Genomic DNA, 17998 nt, shown 5'->3' with positions numbered 1-17998 from the left:
CTTTATTGCAACTGTGTTATAATTTTTCATCTTAAAAGCATCAATCTCAAAAAATCTAAGAATTTTACAGGAGTTGTATATCTGAGGATACTACACATCCAAAAAAAAAAAAAAAAAAGAAAAATGTCTTCACACAAAACCCTCCAAATCAAGAGAGGTTTTTTGAACGATGTGACAATGTGGAAGCTACAATGAAAATAATGCATTTATTATTAGTTTCATGTTTTTTTAAGTATTTCCGGAACGTAACAGAACCTCAAGAAAAATCTGAAACCATTCAGATAAACAGTATGAGTTTGGCCTAGCATAAAAACATGAGGATTCACAAATTGACAGTTCCATTGTTAACAGATAAATAAATACAGCGGTTTACTAAATTATTTGTCCAATATTTTTCTATCAGTCATAACAAACACTTACATCTTGTCTCCTGCTGATATGAAACTTTCTGGCAGATTAACATTGTGTACCAGACTGGAACTCAAAACTGGAACAACAGATTTCCAAATGGTTGGATTTGTAGGAATGTGCCATTTCCCTGGCCTCCAAGAAGTCCTGATCTTACCCCCTTCTTTCTTCTTTTCTGGGGCAACATACAGAACACTGCCAATGCAGAAAAAATTTGAAATATAAGACATTTACCGGAGCGAATTTTGACAGTCATCACCACTGTAGCGCCAGAGATCCTACAAAACATACGGCAACAAATCGAGCATTGTTTTGATGCCTGCAGAGCAAGAAATAGAGCTCACATTTAAACTTCTTAAGATATGAAGAAAATTTTATCTCTCTCTCTTCAATTTGACATTTAATTGTTGCATTATCTTGACATTTTTTTCGGTAGCACTTTTTCAAGATCTCTTCATTCATTTTGGAACAGCCTGTACTGTGGTTAGGCCAGAGTAGTAAACAGCAGGTTATAATGTCATTTGAGCCCTCATCCAGAAGGGTGGGTGCTGAGAGGCCGGGACACTGGGCAGGGTTCCCGTCTCCATTGGCACTCATTCCTTTTGCAGACTGTTCAGCCAGTGGCAGGGCCAAAAATTATACAGCCACTGCAGGTAGAGCCCTGTTGTCAGTGGAGGTGGGGTCAGGGTGGCCTTACACCTGCCAATTGGGCTACGGATATGCCTGGCAGTAGGACTGTGTCTGTCGATTGCTCACCAAGTTTGATGAGGAGGGGGGGGGGGGGGTGGGAGGGGGGGAAGGGAGGGATCTTGTCTGCAGCTGTGTCCAACATTCCCATTCAGTCTAAACTTTGGAAGCAGGGAATGTCTGTTGCTGATCATATCACCTCAAATCCACCCAGTGGATCGGCCAATGGTGTGAACCCAGATTCGGGATGCCCACACGATAGTACGGTGCACATGACCAGAGGCTCTGAGCTTACAGTCAGACGCAGAAGGTCAAATAATGGAAGGGGTCTGCACCTGTGAACAACTGCAGAAGGGCTAGGTCAATTAATGGTGCTGGGTCAAGACAAGTCAAATAAGCTATTGAGAACTTCCTCAGAGGACATAATTTGCACAGTCTTCCACAATTGCATCTCAAATGTCTCGATCTCTGCTCCCCTCAGAATAGACACCAGGCAGAAAGGGGCCAACGGTCAGGTGTTCGCACCACTGAGCTGGCAGAAGTGTCTGAATGTGGAGGCTATAAACTGGGAGCCACCGTCAGATGCAGTTTCTAGGGCATGGTTGTCTGGGTTTAAGCCACGTTCAGAAATGCTGCAAAGGAGCCAACTGGTTTTGCATCATTTCTATGCTCTCCTGAAACACAAGTCCTTTCATTCTGGACATCCCAGTGGAATGTGGAAAGTAACTGGAGGATGCAAGCATGGCATGAGGACAGAATGACAACTCCGCTGTAACGGAACAGCCTTAGATTTCATACTTATTAAGTAAGGATGTATACAATATGAATTTTGTGTAGGAGCAAGTGACAGACAATTTTAATTTATCGATGCTTTATCATTTTCTTTATGTTGTCATATATTTATGTTGTAACTAGGTGTAAGGACAACACGACCAATAGACTGAACACAACTTTATGCCACGGAAGCATTAACAACTTGAACACAGTATTTAAGTAACATCCAGCGGGAAAAACAATAAGCTGTGACAATACACATTGAGAACTGTGGTTAAACATAGCTCGACTAGCGTTCTCTCTCTCTCTCTCTCTCTCTCTCTCTCTCTCTCTCTCTCTCTCTCTCTCTCACACACACACACACACACACACACACACAAACATACACACACACACACACAAACATACACACGACAGGTGCCCTCTGCGGACAACATAATACTTTCGCACATTTGGCGATGAAAATTGTGTACCATTATCAGATACATATGTCGTGGTCAAGCCTTTGAGTGAAAAAATTTTGAACAAGGCTCCGATGCTGGCAGTTGTGGATGTGGAAAGACAACGAACGACACATTGAACACAAGAATGTGCGTCAACAACCAGCAGCCAATAAGTGTTGAGAAATGGGCCAGTGAGTGTATACAGTCCCATGCATGCAATGGTGTGGGCCATGGGGACAAAGGTGCCTGGGGAGCTGCCTGGTGCGCCGCACATTGTGAACAGGAGGCACCCAGGCAGGCAACGTCTCTGTCCAAGTCCGGGCAAAGCCCATGTCGACGGGTCAATGCTTTAGTGTGTGATACACCCCAATGATCTGCATGTAATAAACAGAGAACATCTAAACAATGCACTGGAGGATCACTACCCGAGGGGCTGCGTGTTCCATACATAAGTGCAGAACACCATCCACAACAGAGAATCGATGTCGAAAGATGGGATGAACACAGAGGTCAGGTGTACGATAATGTGGTGCATACAGCCAGCCAACCAAGTTGTACAAAAGTTATGATGTTCTACAAAACAGGGTCTGAAGCAACAGCCTCCACGATCTGTGTGCTAGTTAACACGAAAACCATCAACTGCCTGTTGTGCAGTGACATCAATGTGAAAACAAAGCAATTCCTCATGATCAAATCCTGGGTCCGGACCAGCTGGCAGGCAGGACAGAGCATCAGAATTTGCTTGTTGATCGTAGGTCGGAAATGAATCTCATAGTTGTGACATGACAAGAAAATAACCCAACTGTTGAACACGATGTGCCGCTTTATCTGGTAACAATTCAGAAAGACTGAATAACTAAATCAATGATTTATGATTGGCACCCGGTGGAATTTGGTGCCACAGAGAAAAACATGGAATCTTCATACCTTTTAGTTCTGTCTTTATTAATCAGAGTACGGTTTAGAATAGCTCCTCCTCATGTTTATCAGTCACATTGTCTTTAAGAAAATAGTTTCATATTTGTCAGAATATCCACAAAATCAGTTAACATTTCTCTGTGCACAAGACACAGTCGTGTGTTATGAGTTGCATTTGCGTGAGTGTGTGCATGCGTATGTGAGTCTATTGTTGACAAAGCCCATTGGCCGAAAGCTGTAAGTGTGAAAATCTTTTTGTTGTGCCTATCTGCGGCTGAGCATCTCTGTTATGTGGTGAGTAGCAACTTTCCTTCTCATAATATTGTTACATTCCATCATGGATTATGATTTTAGACTGTAATCATTTCCACATATAAAAACTTCCCCTTTAAGAAACAAAAAGAGCCCTGCTCTCCACTTCAATCATTATATCCTGAAATTACTTTTTACTTTATCTTTAGGTTGGTTCATATAGATTATATTTCTCTATATCAGGAAGACTATCTTTCTTACTAATCCATCCAATTTTAATGTACCAACAACTTAATGTCATCAGTTAGTTTAGCCAATCCTCTGCGTAGTCCCACTGTACGTGTCAAAATACCCTATGAAACCTATTCTCATTACCTTACCTTACTCCAATACAAGGTATGTGGATTACTTCCATTCACCTTAGATAATATCTTCATTCTACATATAATAATGTAATCGTGCTAATTCAAGGAATGTGAAATATTCTGCAAGATTCCTTTTGCTTTGTCAGCTTATATTCATGATTGCATACTGTGTCTCTTTTGTACAACAAAGGCAGCCAGTGGTACTTCACTCCAACTCAATAAATGCATACACTAGATACATACCTACTTTTATGCACCCAAGGAGCTACAGGCTGATCTGTAAACTCTGTCTGCGATTGCTGACTGCAAATCCCAAACATTCATAAAGTCAAGCACGCCTCCTTTGACAGTAACCAGGTTAAGTCTCTTTATACAATGTACAAGTTTGGAGAATATTTCATGAATGGTAACAACAGTTACTTGCTTCTACACCACCTTCTGCAGGCAGATACTTCTTAATTACCTTTCCATTTAAGATGGCAGTGTACTCTTACAAACACCTGCCCCCCCTCCCCGCTCACCAAGTTCAAGTCATCAAGACATTCCTCCTGTGGATTCATCACACCTAGGTGTAGGTAATCTCTTCCATGTGTCCGCCTACCCTTCACTCTCCAACAAATTCATTATACTTGGTACACTGCATCAAAAGCACTCACTTTTCCATCTCTTCCTGGCCACTATACACTTGCATTTCCACACTCCTCTAAATTTACATTCATGCCTATACTTCTTTTTATTTGATACCCGAGTGCTGGTATTACATAAATTTATCACTTTTATTACTATATTCTAGACCACTCATTTTAGTACAGTGCAATAACATCTGTAAACTCTTCACTACTCTGTGCTACCTTAAAATATTATTGCTCTAATTTTAAATATTTTAAACTTTCCTAGCAAGAACACATTCTGTTTTCAAAACTCCAAGGAGCAGATGTGTAAGATGTTATATCTTCTCTTAATCTCTCATCCCTTCACATCCTTAGATCATTTTATATAAGTATCCACAACAGAAGTTCATCCAGGATCAACTCTACATTCTAGTTTCCTCCTCTTCAATACAAAGTTATGGCTGCTCACAACATGTTAGCACATCAAAATCACATTTACGGAATAGTTTACCTTCCTCTTCCCTACATTTATTTGACTTTGGTAACATATTTTTAACAATAACTTGTTTAGTATTCATTTAATAGGCAACTCCAATAAAGTGACAATGATATATTGTTTTAACGTCAAGTTGAACACATATATTTCAAAACGATACAACACATACATTTCAAAGAGCAAGTTGGCAAGCAATACATGTGAACATGGTAACATTCGAATGAGCACTGAGTCCAAGTCTAGCGGCCGCTGCCTGGCTGACCGCTTAGATGACGCAGCTGCTGCATGGCTGGCAGACAGCACCACACATATAGGATGCGCGTAATTGTGCGGCGGCACTTTGAATGATCGGCGAGTCACAACACTTTTTCCCCCTTTGAAATTGTTGCACTGGTCTTGATGGAGGTGCCCTGGAGATGGCTAATGTCCATAGGCGTTGTTTGACTGGCCGTAAAGTCTCGAGGAGGAGGCTTCCCGTACGGACGGAAGTGTCCCCGATGATAACGGGTCGAGATGACAGGAGAAGTAGGGGTTGAATCTGCTGGGGCCCCGTGCACCAATCTGCCCATTGCAGCAAGTACGGTTGATATAACAGGAGATATGGGTGATGTGTCGGCGTCTGTAGTAGGAGGAGGCGAGTAGATTGGCTCCGACAGATGATGGTCATCCGGTTCCTGCATGGGCACGTCTCCTGGTGGCGTCCGTTCTTGTGCTGGCACCGATATGATGGTGAGAGGGCTGCGTTGTGAGTAATGAGAGATGCCAAGATCCCGAGTGTCAGATAGAGCCGAAGGTGGTGTAGCGGCATTTGGAACAGGCGTTGCCGGCACACGAGGCCGCATCTGGTCCGAATGACGCACTGCAACACCCGTGTCCGTCTGGATTTCATACAGGTGTCGGCCACGGTGTCGTAAGATGCGGCCCGGGCTTCATTTTGGCCACCTGCCATATCCCCGTACCCAGACAAGGTCGTCAGCAGTGAAATGGCCAAGCGAAGGTACCTGCGGCCGTGAGGTGGAAGGCCGCAGAAGATGAAGTAGCGTGCGGGGCTGTCGGCCATGTAAGAGCTCAGCCGGGCTGCGCTCGCCCATGGGGGTGAAACGGTAAGACACCAGAAACTGGAGAAGCGCATCATCAGCAGCAGAAGAAGTCAGATGTTTCGCCATCTGAGCCTTAAATGTGCGGACCAGTCGTTCAGCCTCACCATTCAATTGTGGATGGAATGGCGGGGCTGTGACATGCATAACGCCATGACTAGCACAAAAATCCGCAAATTCGGAAGAGGCAAATTGCGGACCATTATCAGTAACGAGAGTAGAGGGAAGGCGTTCCAAAGAAAAAATGCGGGCGAGAGCACTTGTGGTTGCCGCAGTGGTAGGCGACGTGCAACGGACAATGAAAGGAAAGTTAGAGTAGGTGTCAATTACGAGGAGCCAATAAGTACCGCGAAGTCAGCATGAATGCGCTCCCAGGGCTTCTCAGGCGAAGGCCACGGTGACAAAGATGACTTCAGGGCAGCTGCCTGTGACACACAAGGGCCACAGGCAGCGACCATGTGTGCTATTTCAGAGTCGATGCCAGTCCAGTACACATAACGGCGCGCCAGAGATTTTGTGTGAGACACACCCCAGTGCCCTTGGTGAAGGAGGCGCAAGACCGAAGCAAGCAAAGACGCAGGTACCACAACACGTGGCGAAGCATTGTCAGTGGAAAGGAGGATAACCCCATCCCTAGCCGTGAGGCGGTAGCGCAAATAGTAGTAGTTCTGCAACGAATCAGAAGTCTTAGCAGACGGGCGATCTGGCCAGCCCTTCTGAATACAGCGTAAAACCCAGGAGACGGTAGGGTCAGAACCCGTAGCAGCCGCCAGCCGATGCCCGGTGATGGGGAACCCGTCCACAACCCGCTGCTCGGCAACATGCAGGTGGAAACACAAAAATTCGTACCTATCAAATGCCAGATCAGGACCCATGGGAAGGCGAGACAGAGCATCAGCATTCGCATGTTGAGCCGTCGGCCGGAAATGAGTCTCATAATTGAAACGAGACAAGTAAAGAGCCCAACGCTGGAGGCGGTGTGCAGCCTTTTCGGGAAGTGACGTTGATGGATGAAACAAGGAAACAAGTGGTTTGTGATCCGAACAAGATGAAATTTGGAGCCGTAAAGAAAAACACCAAACTTATGAAGAGCATACATAATGGCCAAAGCTTCTTTTTCAATTTGAGCATACTTTTGTTGGGCATCTGTGAGCGTTTTGGAGGCATAAGCAATGGGTTGTTCCGAACCATCAGAAAAACGGTGCGCAAGGACTGCACCGACCCCGTATTGAGAGGTGTCCGTGGCAAGAACAAGATGTTGGCCAGGTCGATAAGTAGCCAGGCACGGGACCTGTTTCAGCATAGTCTTCAATTTCTGGAAAGCCGCATCGCATGACGTGCACCAGTGAAAAGGCACGTTTTTATGCAACAAGCGATGCAACGGCTGAGCCACCGAAGCCGCAGACGGTAAAAACTTGTGATGGTATGCTATTTTCCCCAAGAAGGCCTGCAGTTCCTTAACAGATGTAGGGCGAGGAAGGGCATCGATCGCAGCGACAGTTTGCTGAAGCGGACGAATACCATCCTGAGAGAGTTGAAACCCCAAGTATGTGATAGAGGCCTGAAAAAATTGTGATTTCTGAAGATTACACTCAAGACCGGCAGTCTGTAAGACATGAAAAAGTGTGCGGAGATTTTGAAGATGTTCTTTAGTGGTGGAGCCAGTGACAACAATGTCGTCCATGTAATTTATACACCCAGGGACAGGGAGCAATAATTGTTCCAAGAATCGCTGAAAGAGAGCAGGCACGCTAGCAACCCCGAATGGCAAGCGTTGGTATTGATAGAGGCCGAAAGGCGTGTTAAGGATCAGAAACTGCCGAGAGGAAGTTGATAATAAGCTTCTGACAGGTCAATTTTAGAAAAATACTGGCCTCCAGCAAGTTTAGTGAACAATTCTTCAGGTCGGGGCATAGGATAAGTGTCAATGAGGCATTCAGCATTTACAGTGGCTTTGAAATCACCACAGAGGCGAATATCACCATTTGGCTTAGCAACGACAACAACAGGAGAGGACCACTCACTGGAAGTGACAGGAAGCAAGACCCCTGAAGTAGTGAGACGAACCAGCTCCCGTTTTACCCGATCATGAAGGGCCACAGGAATGGGCCAAGCCTGAAAAAACTTAGGCCGAGCAGTGGGTTTGAGCATGATGTGAGCTTCAAAGTCGTTTGCACAGCCTAACCCAGGAGAAAAAAGGGACGAATATGTCGTCGACAAGGAATCCAACTGAGCATAAGGAATAGCATCAGAGACAATATTGACAGAGTCATCTATGGAGAACCCAAAAACGCGAAAGACATCGAAACCAAAAAGATTCTCTGCATTACTCTGGTCAACCACAAATATGGGAACAGTCCGAACGACGTATTTGTAAGATACCTCAGCATTAAATTGTCCCAAGAGAGAAATCTTCTGTTTATTGTATGTCCGTAATTGCCGAGTGACTGGTGACAGGAGTGGAGAACCCAACTGAAGATACGTCTGAGAATTAATTATAGTGGCAGCAGAACCGGTATCCACCTGGATGTGAACATCTCGACCAAGGATTTGGACAGTGAGGAATAACTTCCCTGAAAGGGAAGAAGTGCAATTGACAGACAACACAGAATTGCGGTTGGATTGTTTACGGCTAGGCCGAGGCTGCGCGTCGGCCGGTGGGGACGCGCCGCACACGGCGTCAACAGCGCACAGAGGTTGTATTTCCTCGACATCACCCCACGCCTCTATCTGCGCCCCAGCGGCGCAAGAAATTTCAAAAGACTGCGCGATGGAGAGGACTTCATTTAGAGTCGGATTTGCCAACTGAAGGGCACGTTGCCGAACTTCTTTGTCGGGCGCCGACTGGATAATAGGATCCCGTACCATGGAATCAGCATAGGATTCTTTGTGAATGTCAGTAACAAATTGACACTTTCAACTGAGGCCATGAAGTTCAGCAGCCCAAGTGCAATGGGATTGATGAGGTTGTTATTGACAACGATAAAAGGCAACACGAGAGGCTACCACATGCGTTTGCTTTTGAAAATAGACAGACAGAAGTGAGCACATTTCAGCAATGGACAAAGACGCAGGATCTTTCAAAGGAGCCAATTGCGACAACAACCGATACATTTGAGGTGAAATCCAGGATAGGAACAGAGACTTACATGTTTGTTCATCTGTGACATGAAATGCCAAGAAGTGCTGTCGAAGACGTTTTTCATAATCAGACCAGTCTTCTGCCGTCTCGTCATAAGGAGGAAAAGGAGGTATAGCCAACAACGAGAAACGCTCCGCATTTGATGTCACAATGAAATTGCGAATCGTTGATGTTAGAAGCGTTTGCTGTTCAATGAGATCTTGCAACAGTTGCTCGACAGTAGCCATGGAAACCTGTGGGTCAACGGTGAAAAGGAAAAATCCACTACCTCGTCGCCAATTGTTTTAACGTCAAGTTGAACACATATATTTCAAAACGATACAACACATATATTTCACAGAGCAAGTTGACAAGCAATACATGTGAACACGGTAACATTTGAATGAGCACTGAGTCCAAGTCTAGCGGCCGCTGCCTGGCTGGCCACTTAGGTGGCGCAGCTGCTGCATGGCTGGCAGACAGCGCCGCACGTATAGGACGTGCGTAATTGCATGGCGGCACTTTGAATGATTGACGAGTCACAACATATATATTACACAGATGGGCAATTCTGCCTGTGAGAATTTAGTTTGACTTTGAACACATGCTCTCTTACGTGAAGCCCACAACTGCCACAGTTGAAAACAAATGGAACACATAACAACACTTCCTACATTATATATTTAAACTCTGCTAAGTTCAAATGTATATACAAAGGTAACTTCATCTCAGGTAAGTAATTAAGATAAATATAGTAAATTGTAAAAATTCAGTCTACAGCTTTAAAATAAACCCTAGGGCTTTCTCCCATTTGATGACAGTTTAACTTAAGGCACACTGCATCCGTAATGATCTTTAGGTGCCCTCAATGTAATATATCAACAATGTAGGATAAGACAGGCTGGTACTTACCGTAAAGAAGACAAATTAAGATGCAGGCAGTGCCTGTCTGCAACTTTAAATGTCTTCTTTATGGTGAGTATTAATCTGTCTTTTCCTGTGCCTGTCTGCAGCTTAATGTGTCTTCTTTACGGTAAGTAGCAATCTCTCTTTTCCTACATTGCTGATATTCCTACCTGGGGTTTCCATGGTTTGATTTTGCTCAACGTGATATATGATAGCCCCCTCCAGGGTCAGGAGAACCTTAAGTTTCTTCCTGCTTCTCTGCTAAACCATTCACTACTTATAAGTATACACATACCACCTACATTGTGCAAAATGCTTCTCATAACAAGGCATCATAGACCGAAGTAAATGAACAGTGTGACCTAGTAAGAAACAAAGTAAATAAGGACTTTAGACACTAGATGATCAAATTTCAGATATAAGAGGACTGGTTTTCACGAATGACAATAGTTTACAAAATAAGTTAAAAATACACGTCTACAGCTTAAAGCTTCTTTTAAATATTTGATGTTTACACTCTTACTAGTACAAAATTTAAATCCTGTACACATACAAATACCTCAACCAGCAAGTGTACCCATATGCCCATCAGTAAATTTCAATCTCAAATCTTCATCTGTACTCATTACAAGTTAAATATATCAGACTTAGGTTTACACTTTGGTAAGCTCACTCAGGCACCCAAATTCTCTCTTAATGGCTCCACTGAGCTGACAAAACGTTTTGAAATTGTTCTGGTATTTGGAATCACATTCTAATTCTTTCCACAACTATTGAAACTCTTTTCTGTGTTCTTCTATGTCCTCCACAGAATTAGGTGTAGCACTCGCACAATCTACTGTTACTCATACTTTCTACTCCATTAATTCCTGTAGCTGTCCCTCCAAGCTAGTCAATGTGTTCTGAGCACCCAGTGTTCTGCTAAATTCTTTATCTCGCTCTAACACCTCTACTTGTCCTCACATATCTGAGATTTGATCATTTAATGTCTCGAGTCCTCATTCACTTCATTTCTTACTAAGTCACACTTTCTATCTATTCAGTATGTAAATCCTGAGGTAAATTTGATATTTCGTTTCAAAAATAGAAATCTTAGCTCCTTGTTTATTAATGTTTGAATTTAATTCTGTTTTTACTGTTTCTTATAAACCTTAATACCTTCTGTCTTAATCTCATTCATAAACTCCTCTACTTTTGCCAATATGGCTGTTACAGTCCCTTCCATTTATTGTGCGACTGCAGGCATACAATACAGACCCAAAATAAATATTTGGCTCTAAAAATTACTTCAATAATGTCACATCACTTCTTATTTACTTTTACACACCAATTCAAATCTTTGGGAGTTTAAATACAAACAAAGCACACAAAATCACAGTTCTGGGCTGAGTGTATGCTCACCGGATGATGGAAATAGCTCACTGTGCTGCAATGCTGGTGAGCAGCAGTTGTGTAACTGATGCAGCATGTAGGTGACCTGCATCATGGACAGTGTGTGTAGGTGAGCCGCTGTCATGTCGACTGTCAGATGCTGTAGCGCCGCTGCGGACAACTGAGTCAGTTGTAGCCCTCCGACCCGAGACAGGAAATCATCTGAGTCAAGCAGTGAAATGTTCTAGTATTTGAGTGTCTGACTTGACTTGAAAACAGTCGTCGTCGGAATCGCTACAGACAACAAAATATAATCTCAAACTTCCATGTTTTGTTCAATCTTCCTAAATTATTCTTTCAGATAGTATCTCTTCTTCTTTTAGTTCAATTCCTTCTTGTAGTTCTTCTTCTTCTATTCTTTCTTCTTTCTTTTTGTAGTTCAATTTATTAGGCTACACTGTGTAACTTTATTCTTCTTTACTGTCTGTTGTTGATGCCACATGTCCTTGACAGCAACTGATTTTCTTATTCTATCTTTCTCCAGCAACACTAATCCAAGTCCTGCACTTTAGTTGCCATAATGGAATATAATGTGGATGGTTTTTTGGTACGGCACCAATGTTACATTTCCTGTGTTTGATCTGTAACCTTTTGATGTTCGATGTTAATAGATTTATTTAGTGAATTTCTTTTGCTCACCTTTCTTGATTTTTGCTGAGGTGGCCTTGCTAGTCATTTCCACCCAACCACATTGCAGCAATCTTCACTAGACTTAGTCCCTTAGTGTGTGGACAGGTGCTGAAAGAGAGTGTTAATTCTCTTCCTTGCTATGTGAATGATGTAAATGACTGAACTTTAAACCTTTTGTATTACTTGGGCAAGATCAAGACAAAAAGATTTTTTTTTTTTAAACGTGTCAGTTTGACAGTCATTTGCCACAGTGTCCAATGTAGTCATGACCTTTTCTCTTTTTGTTTTTGTCTTGTAAAAACCTTCAAAGCATGACACCAAGGAACAAGTGGCTCCCCACACAGCAGGGTGAGACACTCACTCATTGTCTTGTCTTGTTCAAGTGATGGGTTCAAGATGTTCTCCCATCTGCACAATGTATAATAATATCTCCCGCAGAGGGATGTCCCAACGCTCACTACCAAATGTCACGAACATCTTTTGTCAACATGGAAGCCTGGAAGTGGGACGTGTTATTTCATAAGAATGTAATGTCACACTTCACAACAAATGTTAATTGATGTCACTGATGCAATTCTTTTACAATATTCTTGCCTTTTTTATTCAATTTTGAACTGGATTATTCCACAGTATATATATGTGTTTTATGTGTCACTGCCAGTGGATTCCATTTGTGTCTTGAGTGACTACAGCACATGCGACATCTTTCGTCTGTGAGGAACTACGTTCATTACACTTTACCAAAAGAGTCTCGATGAGGTCCGTAATAAACTTACTGGACACTTCTTCCATGGAGTTTTCCAGAGAAGAAGGAGCACATACTTAAAAATGGCTCCAAAAGGAAATGATCTGAGATACAAACTCGGACTTAAAGAACTTACTTTATTGTTTCTTTACGAAGAGAGAAAGGTATCTAGGATACAGGAGGGTGTACAGGCAATATGTTCTGGAGACAGAAGGGGCATGTTGTAATGGATTCTCCGATTTGGTCCTTCTGCTTCTACTCTTAAAGTTTTGAATCATGTGCTTAACCACCAATTATGCAGAAGCAGCAGTTTCATTGGAACACTTATTTTCTTAAATGCTTGTGTGTTCAGCAATGATAAAAAACATGCTACTGTCAAGTTCCCTAAAAATATTTGATTTATAGCAGATCTTAAAAAAACCTCTTGCAATAAGTTAGCACTGAGGTACACAAGACATGGCAAGAGAGACTCAAAACACAGAGTAAACTTATAGCAAAGTAAAATTTGATCAGAGGACTGGTGCCTCCTACATGGCAGTGCTCCTTGTCACACAGTGTTAAGTAGTGGGAAGCCTTATGACCAACAATAAAATGCAAATCGTTTCATATTTACTCTGATCATATCTTTACCACTAAGTAAGATGTTTAGTGCCACATTCTATAAAAACATGGCAGTGTACTAGATAGCAAGCACAACAAACAATTACTGTAAATTAATATATTATCAAATGCACATTTTAAACACTCACCAATTTTGCAAGACGGGGAAAGGTCGCCTTGATGGCACTAGAAACGAAGAAATAAAAGACATAATTTTCTGCTACACAGATTGCTAACATTATCATATAGTGATAAATAAATTATAAAAAAGTTGCAAAATCCGATAATACTTTTCTGGCAATCTCCGCGACAGTGAGACTCCAGGGCAAGCTTTGTCCCAATTTCTCCAATACAAATTCCAAAGGCAGATTCCACTTTTTGCTAAAACACCAGTCACATTTGCTTTAAGACATCTATTGTTGACCTGCATCTGGTGCATCACCAACGGTTTCCAGTCCACCCTTACCTTTTTATTTTTTAAAAAAGGTGGGGGAGGGGCAACGTGATGTGAAAAGAAATACTATTAACAGCTTCTGTTACATAAACTCGCGCGATGTCATGTGCCTATCTCAGTTACTGTTCCTCACAATTTATTGAAAAACTAGGCTGTGTGTTATGCTGAGACAAGTGGTTTCACCCACACTGCAGCTTCCTGTGATTGACACTAAAAGGCACTTTTCGACATGCTTCTCCACATGTGAGTGCACGTGTCGATTTTTAACACAGCTTTTCATTTTCACAGTTTTAGGATACCCCTACCACTACTTTACTTGAAAAAATACAGCAGACAGTAACTTTTTTTTACAACTTCATTTATGCTGACACACATATCAGATTTGCATCCATCTTCAATTGCATACCACAATTATATATTCAGCATTACTATGTGCATGTCAATTGAATTTTGAATACTGTAGTTGCCCTTTGCAGAATACCTGGTCTCTTTGCTACCACATATTTCAAGTTACATATTTATGTGTATTGCATGCAGTTACTTTTATTTTTTTATTCTATAGTTCTTTTTTTGTACATTACACACACACACACACACACACACACACACACACACACACACACACACACACACACACACACACACACACACTTTTCCGTACAGAGGCAGTACTGTTTTTACAGGAGAGTGGAAAAAGGTAGAAGCTGACATTGGGGAAGATCAGTTTGTGTTCCGGAAATATGCAGCAACTCGCAAGATGAAACCGACCCTATGACTTATCTTAGAAGATGGAGTTAAAGAAGACAAACCTGAGTTTATCAAATTTGTAATTTACAGAAAGCTTTTGAGAATGCTGACTGGAATACACTCTTTCAAATCCTGAAGTTAGCACAGATACAATATGGGCAGTGAAAAGTTACCTACAAGTTCTGCAGAAACCAGATGGCAGTTAAAACAGTCCATGGACATGAATGGGAAGCAGTGGTTGAGAAGAGAGTAAAAAAAGATTGTAGCCCATCCACAATATTTTTCTATCTGCCCAATGAGCAAGCAGTAAAGGAAGCCACGGACAAATCTGGAAAGCGAATTAAAGTTCATGGTGAAGAAACAAAAACTCTGAGGTTTGCTGGTGACATAATTCTGTAAGCAACAGCAGGGACTCAGAAAGTCACTCAAAAAGAATGGATAGTGACTTGAAAAAGAGATTAGAAGTTGAATATCAACCACCATAAAACAAATGTAGTTGAAAGTAGTTGAATTAAATCAGATGGTATGGAGAGAATTAGAGTATAGTATGAGACACTAGGCCCCTGGAGTAGACAACATTCCATTAGAACTACTAACAGCCTTGCCAGAGCCAGTCCTGACAAAACTCTACCATCTGGTGAGCAAGATGTATGAGACAGGTAAAATACCCTCAGACTTCTAGAAGAATATAATAATTCCAATACCAAAGAAAGCAGGTGTTGACAGATGTGAAAATTACCGAACTATCAGTTTAATAATTCACAGCTGCAAAATACTAACGCGAATTCTTTACAGACGAATGGAAAAACTGTTAGAAGCCGACCTTGGGGAAGATCAATTTGGATTCCATAGAAATGTTGGAACACGTGAGGCAATACTGACCCTACGACTTATCTTAGAAGAAAGATTAAGGAAAGGCAAACCTATGTTTCTAGCATTTGTAGACTTAGAGAAAGCTTTTGACAATGTTGACTGGAATACTCTCTTTCAAATTCTGACGGTGGCAGGGGTAAAATACAGGGAGCGAAAGGCTATTTACAATTTGTACAGAAACCAGATGGCAGTTATAAGAGTCGAGGGACAAGAAAGGGAAGCAGTGGTTGGGAAGGGAGTAAGACAGGGTTGTAGCCTCTCCCCGATGTTGTTCAATCTGTATATTGAGCAAGTAGTAAAGGAAACAAAAGAAAAATTTGGAGTAGGTATTAAACTTCATGGAGAAGGAATAAAAACTTTGAGGTTCGCCGATGACATTGTAATTCTGTCAGAGACAGCAAAGGACTTGGAAGAGCAGTTGAATGAAATGGACAGTGTCTTGAAAGGAGGATATAAGATGAACATCAATAAAAGCAAAACGAGGATAAGGGAATGTAATCTAATTAAGTCGGGTGATGCTGAGGGAATTAGATTAGGAAATGAGACACTTAAAGTAGTAAAGGAGTTTTGCTATTTGGGGAGCAAAATAACTGATGATGGTCGAAGTAGAGAGGATATAAAATGTAGGCTGGCAATGGCAAGGAAAGCGTTTCTGAAGAAGAGAAATTTGTTAACATCGAGTATAGATTTAAGTGTCAGGAAGTCATTTCTGAAAGTATTTGTATGGAGTGTAGCCATGTATGGAAGTGAAACATGGACAATAAATAGTTTGGACAAGAAGAGAATAGAAGCTTTCGAAATGTGGTGCTACAGAAGAATGCTGAAGATTAGATGGGTAGATCGCATAACTAATGATGAGGTATTGAATAGAATTGGGGAGAAGAGGAGCTTGTGGCACAACTTGACTAGAAGAAGGGATCGGTTGGTAGGACATGTTCTGAGGCATCAAGGGATCACCAATTTAGTACTGGAGGGCATTGTGGAGGGTAAAAATTGTAGAGGGAGACCAAGAGATGAATACACTAAGCAGATTCAGAAGGATGTAGGCTGCAGTAGGTACTGGGAGATGAAGAAGCTTGCACAGGATAGAGTAGCATGGAGAGCTGCATCAAACCAGTCTCAGGACTGAAGACCACCGCCACAACAACAACTAAGAACAACAACATGAGACACTAAAAGTAGTATCTGACTTTTGCTATTTGGGCAGAAAAGTAACAGGAGATGGTCGAAGTAGAGGGGATATAAAGGCGTACTGGCTACAGCAAGAAAAACTATTCTGAAAAAGAGGAATTTGTTAATGTTTACCGTGCATTTAAGTGTTAGGATGTCTTTTCTTACAGTATTTGTCTTGTGTGTAGTCTTGAACAGAAGTCTTGGACAATAAGGAGAGTGGGCAACAAGAGGATAAAAGCTTTCGAAATGTTATAATACAGAAGAATGCTGAAAACCCGATGGGTAGTGTGAGTAACAAACTGAACTGAAGAGTGAAGTTGAGAGGACAAATTTTGAGGCATCAAGGAATTGTCAATTTAGTGTTAGACACGTGAGAGGTAAAATTTACACAGGAAAACAAAATGATGAATACGGAAAGCAGATTCAGGAGGATGTAAGTTGCGGTAGTTATGCAGAGGTGAAGAGGGTTGCACAGGGTAGAGTAGTCTGGAGATCTGCACCAAACCAGTCTTTGGAATCAAGGCCAGAACAGTGACAAATGACGATGGTTAAGATATGCATCAACATTTCCGAAACATTTTAATTCTTGTATTTCAGTTCCATAAAAGATTTAGTTTATAATCAGGGAAATGGAGAGATCTGTTGGGGGTAAAAATTGTAGAGAGAGGCCAAGGAATGACTACAGTAATTAGGTTCAAATAGAATGTAAGAGGGCATGCTGAAACCAATGTGTCTTAATTTTTTATTCCGTTTTCAATATCGGTTGAGTTATTACAAGTCACGCCTATCACTCAGTCAACTTTCACACTCTCCTGACGCAAGTTGCAGCCCTTTGCTGCTAGAGGATTCCAAATTGTAGCATGTAATGTAACGCTCCTTCAACATAGTCAGCCATTTTACAGTGACAGTGGTGAAGACCACAGCAACGTACTGCTGCAGTGTGAAATTCGCCTCACAGCTGCATTACACATTTGTTTATAACTTAAGTAAATTTACAAGTTTTATGTCTGGAAATTGTTTTTCACAGTGGAACCACAGCTTTTACAATGTAGTCATCATAAGCACAATAATGCTGACTGTGTTATACATGACTGGATAGCTGCACGTGTTACCACACAGCTTCTAGGATTCAGGCAGGTGTGCTGGCATCGGTTCGAATCCACACAGTGGATTAACAAGAAGGGCCAGCATGCCAGTCAACCTGGATGTGATTTATAGACAGATTTCCATGTCCAAATAGGTGAATATCGGGCTCGTTCAAAAGCTC

The 17998-nt window shown here is 41.9% G+C and overlaps 1 protein-coding gene across 4 annotated transcripts in view; it reads right to left on the bottom strand.

The window, feature by feature from the left end:
- Window positions 1-17998, bottom strand: part of LOC126424774 (nuclear RNA export factor 1-like) — a 223084-nt gene that overhangs the window by 41737 nt on the left and 163349 nt on the right. For all 4 annotated transcript variants that reach the window (XM_050087533.1, XM_050087535.1, XM_050087532.1 and 1 more), the window contains one exon: window positions 13634-13670. In XM_050087533.1, the coding sequence (XP_049943490.1) occupies window positions 13634-13670 (37 nt within the window). The remainder of the gene's footprint in view (window positions 1-13633; window positions 13671-17998) is intronic.

The sequence above is a fragment of the Schistocerca serialis genome, chromosome 10 (assembly GCF_023864345.2).
Source record: "Schistocerca serialis cubense isolate TAMUIC-IGC-003099 chromosome 10, iqSchSeri2.2, whole genome shotgun sequence".
Taxonomy (NCBI): Eukaryota; Metazoa; Arthropoda; class Insecta; order Orthoptera; family Acrididae; genus Schistocerca; species Schistocerca serialis.
Note: the sequence above shows the minus strand (reverse complement) of the source record. Positions and strands in the feature narration are given on the sequence as shown.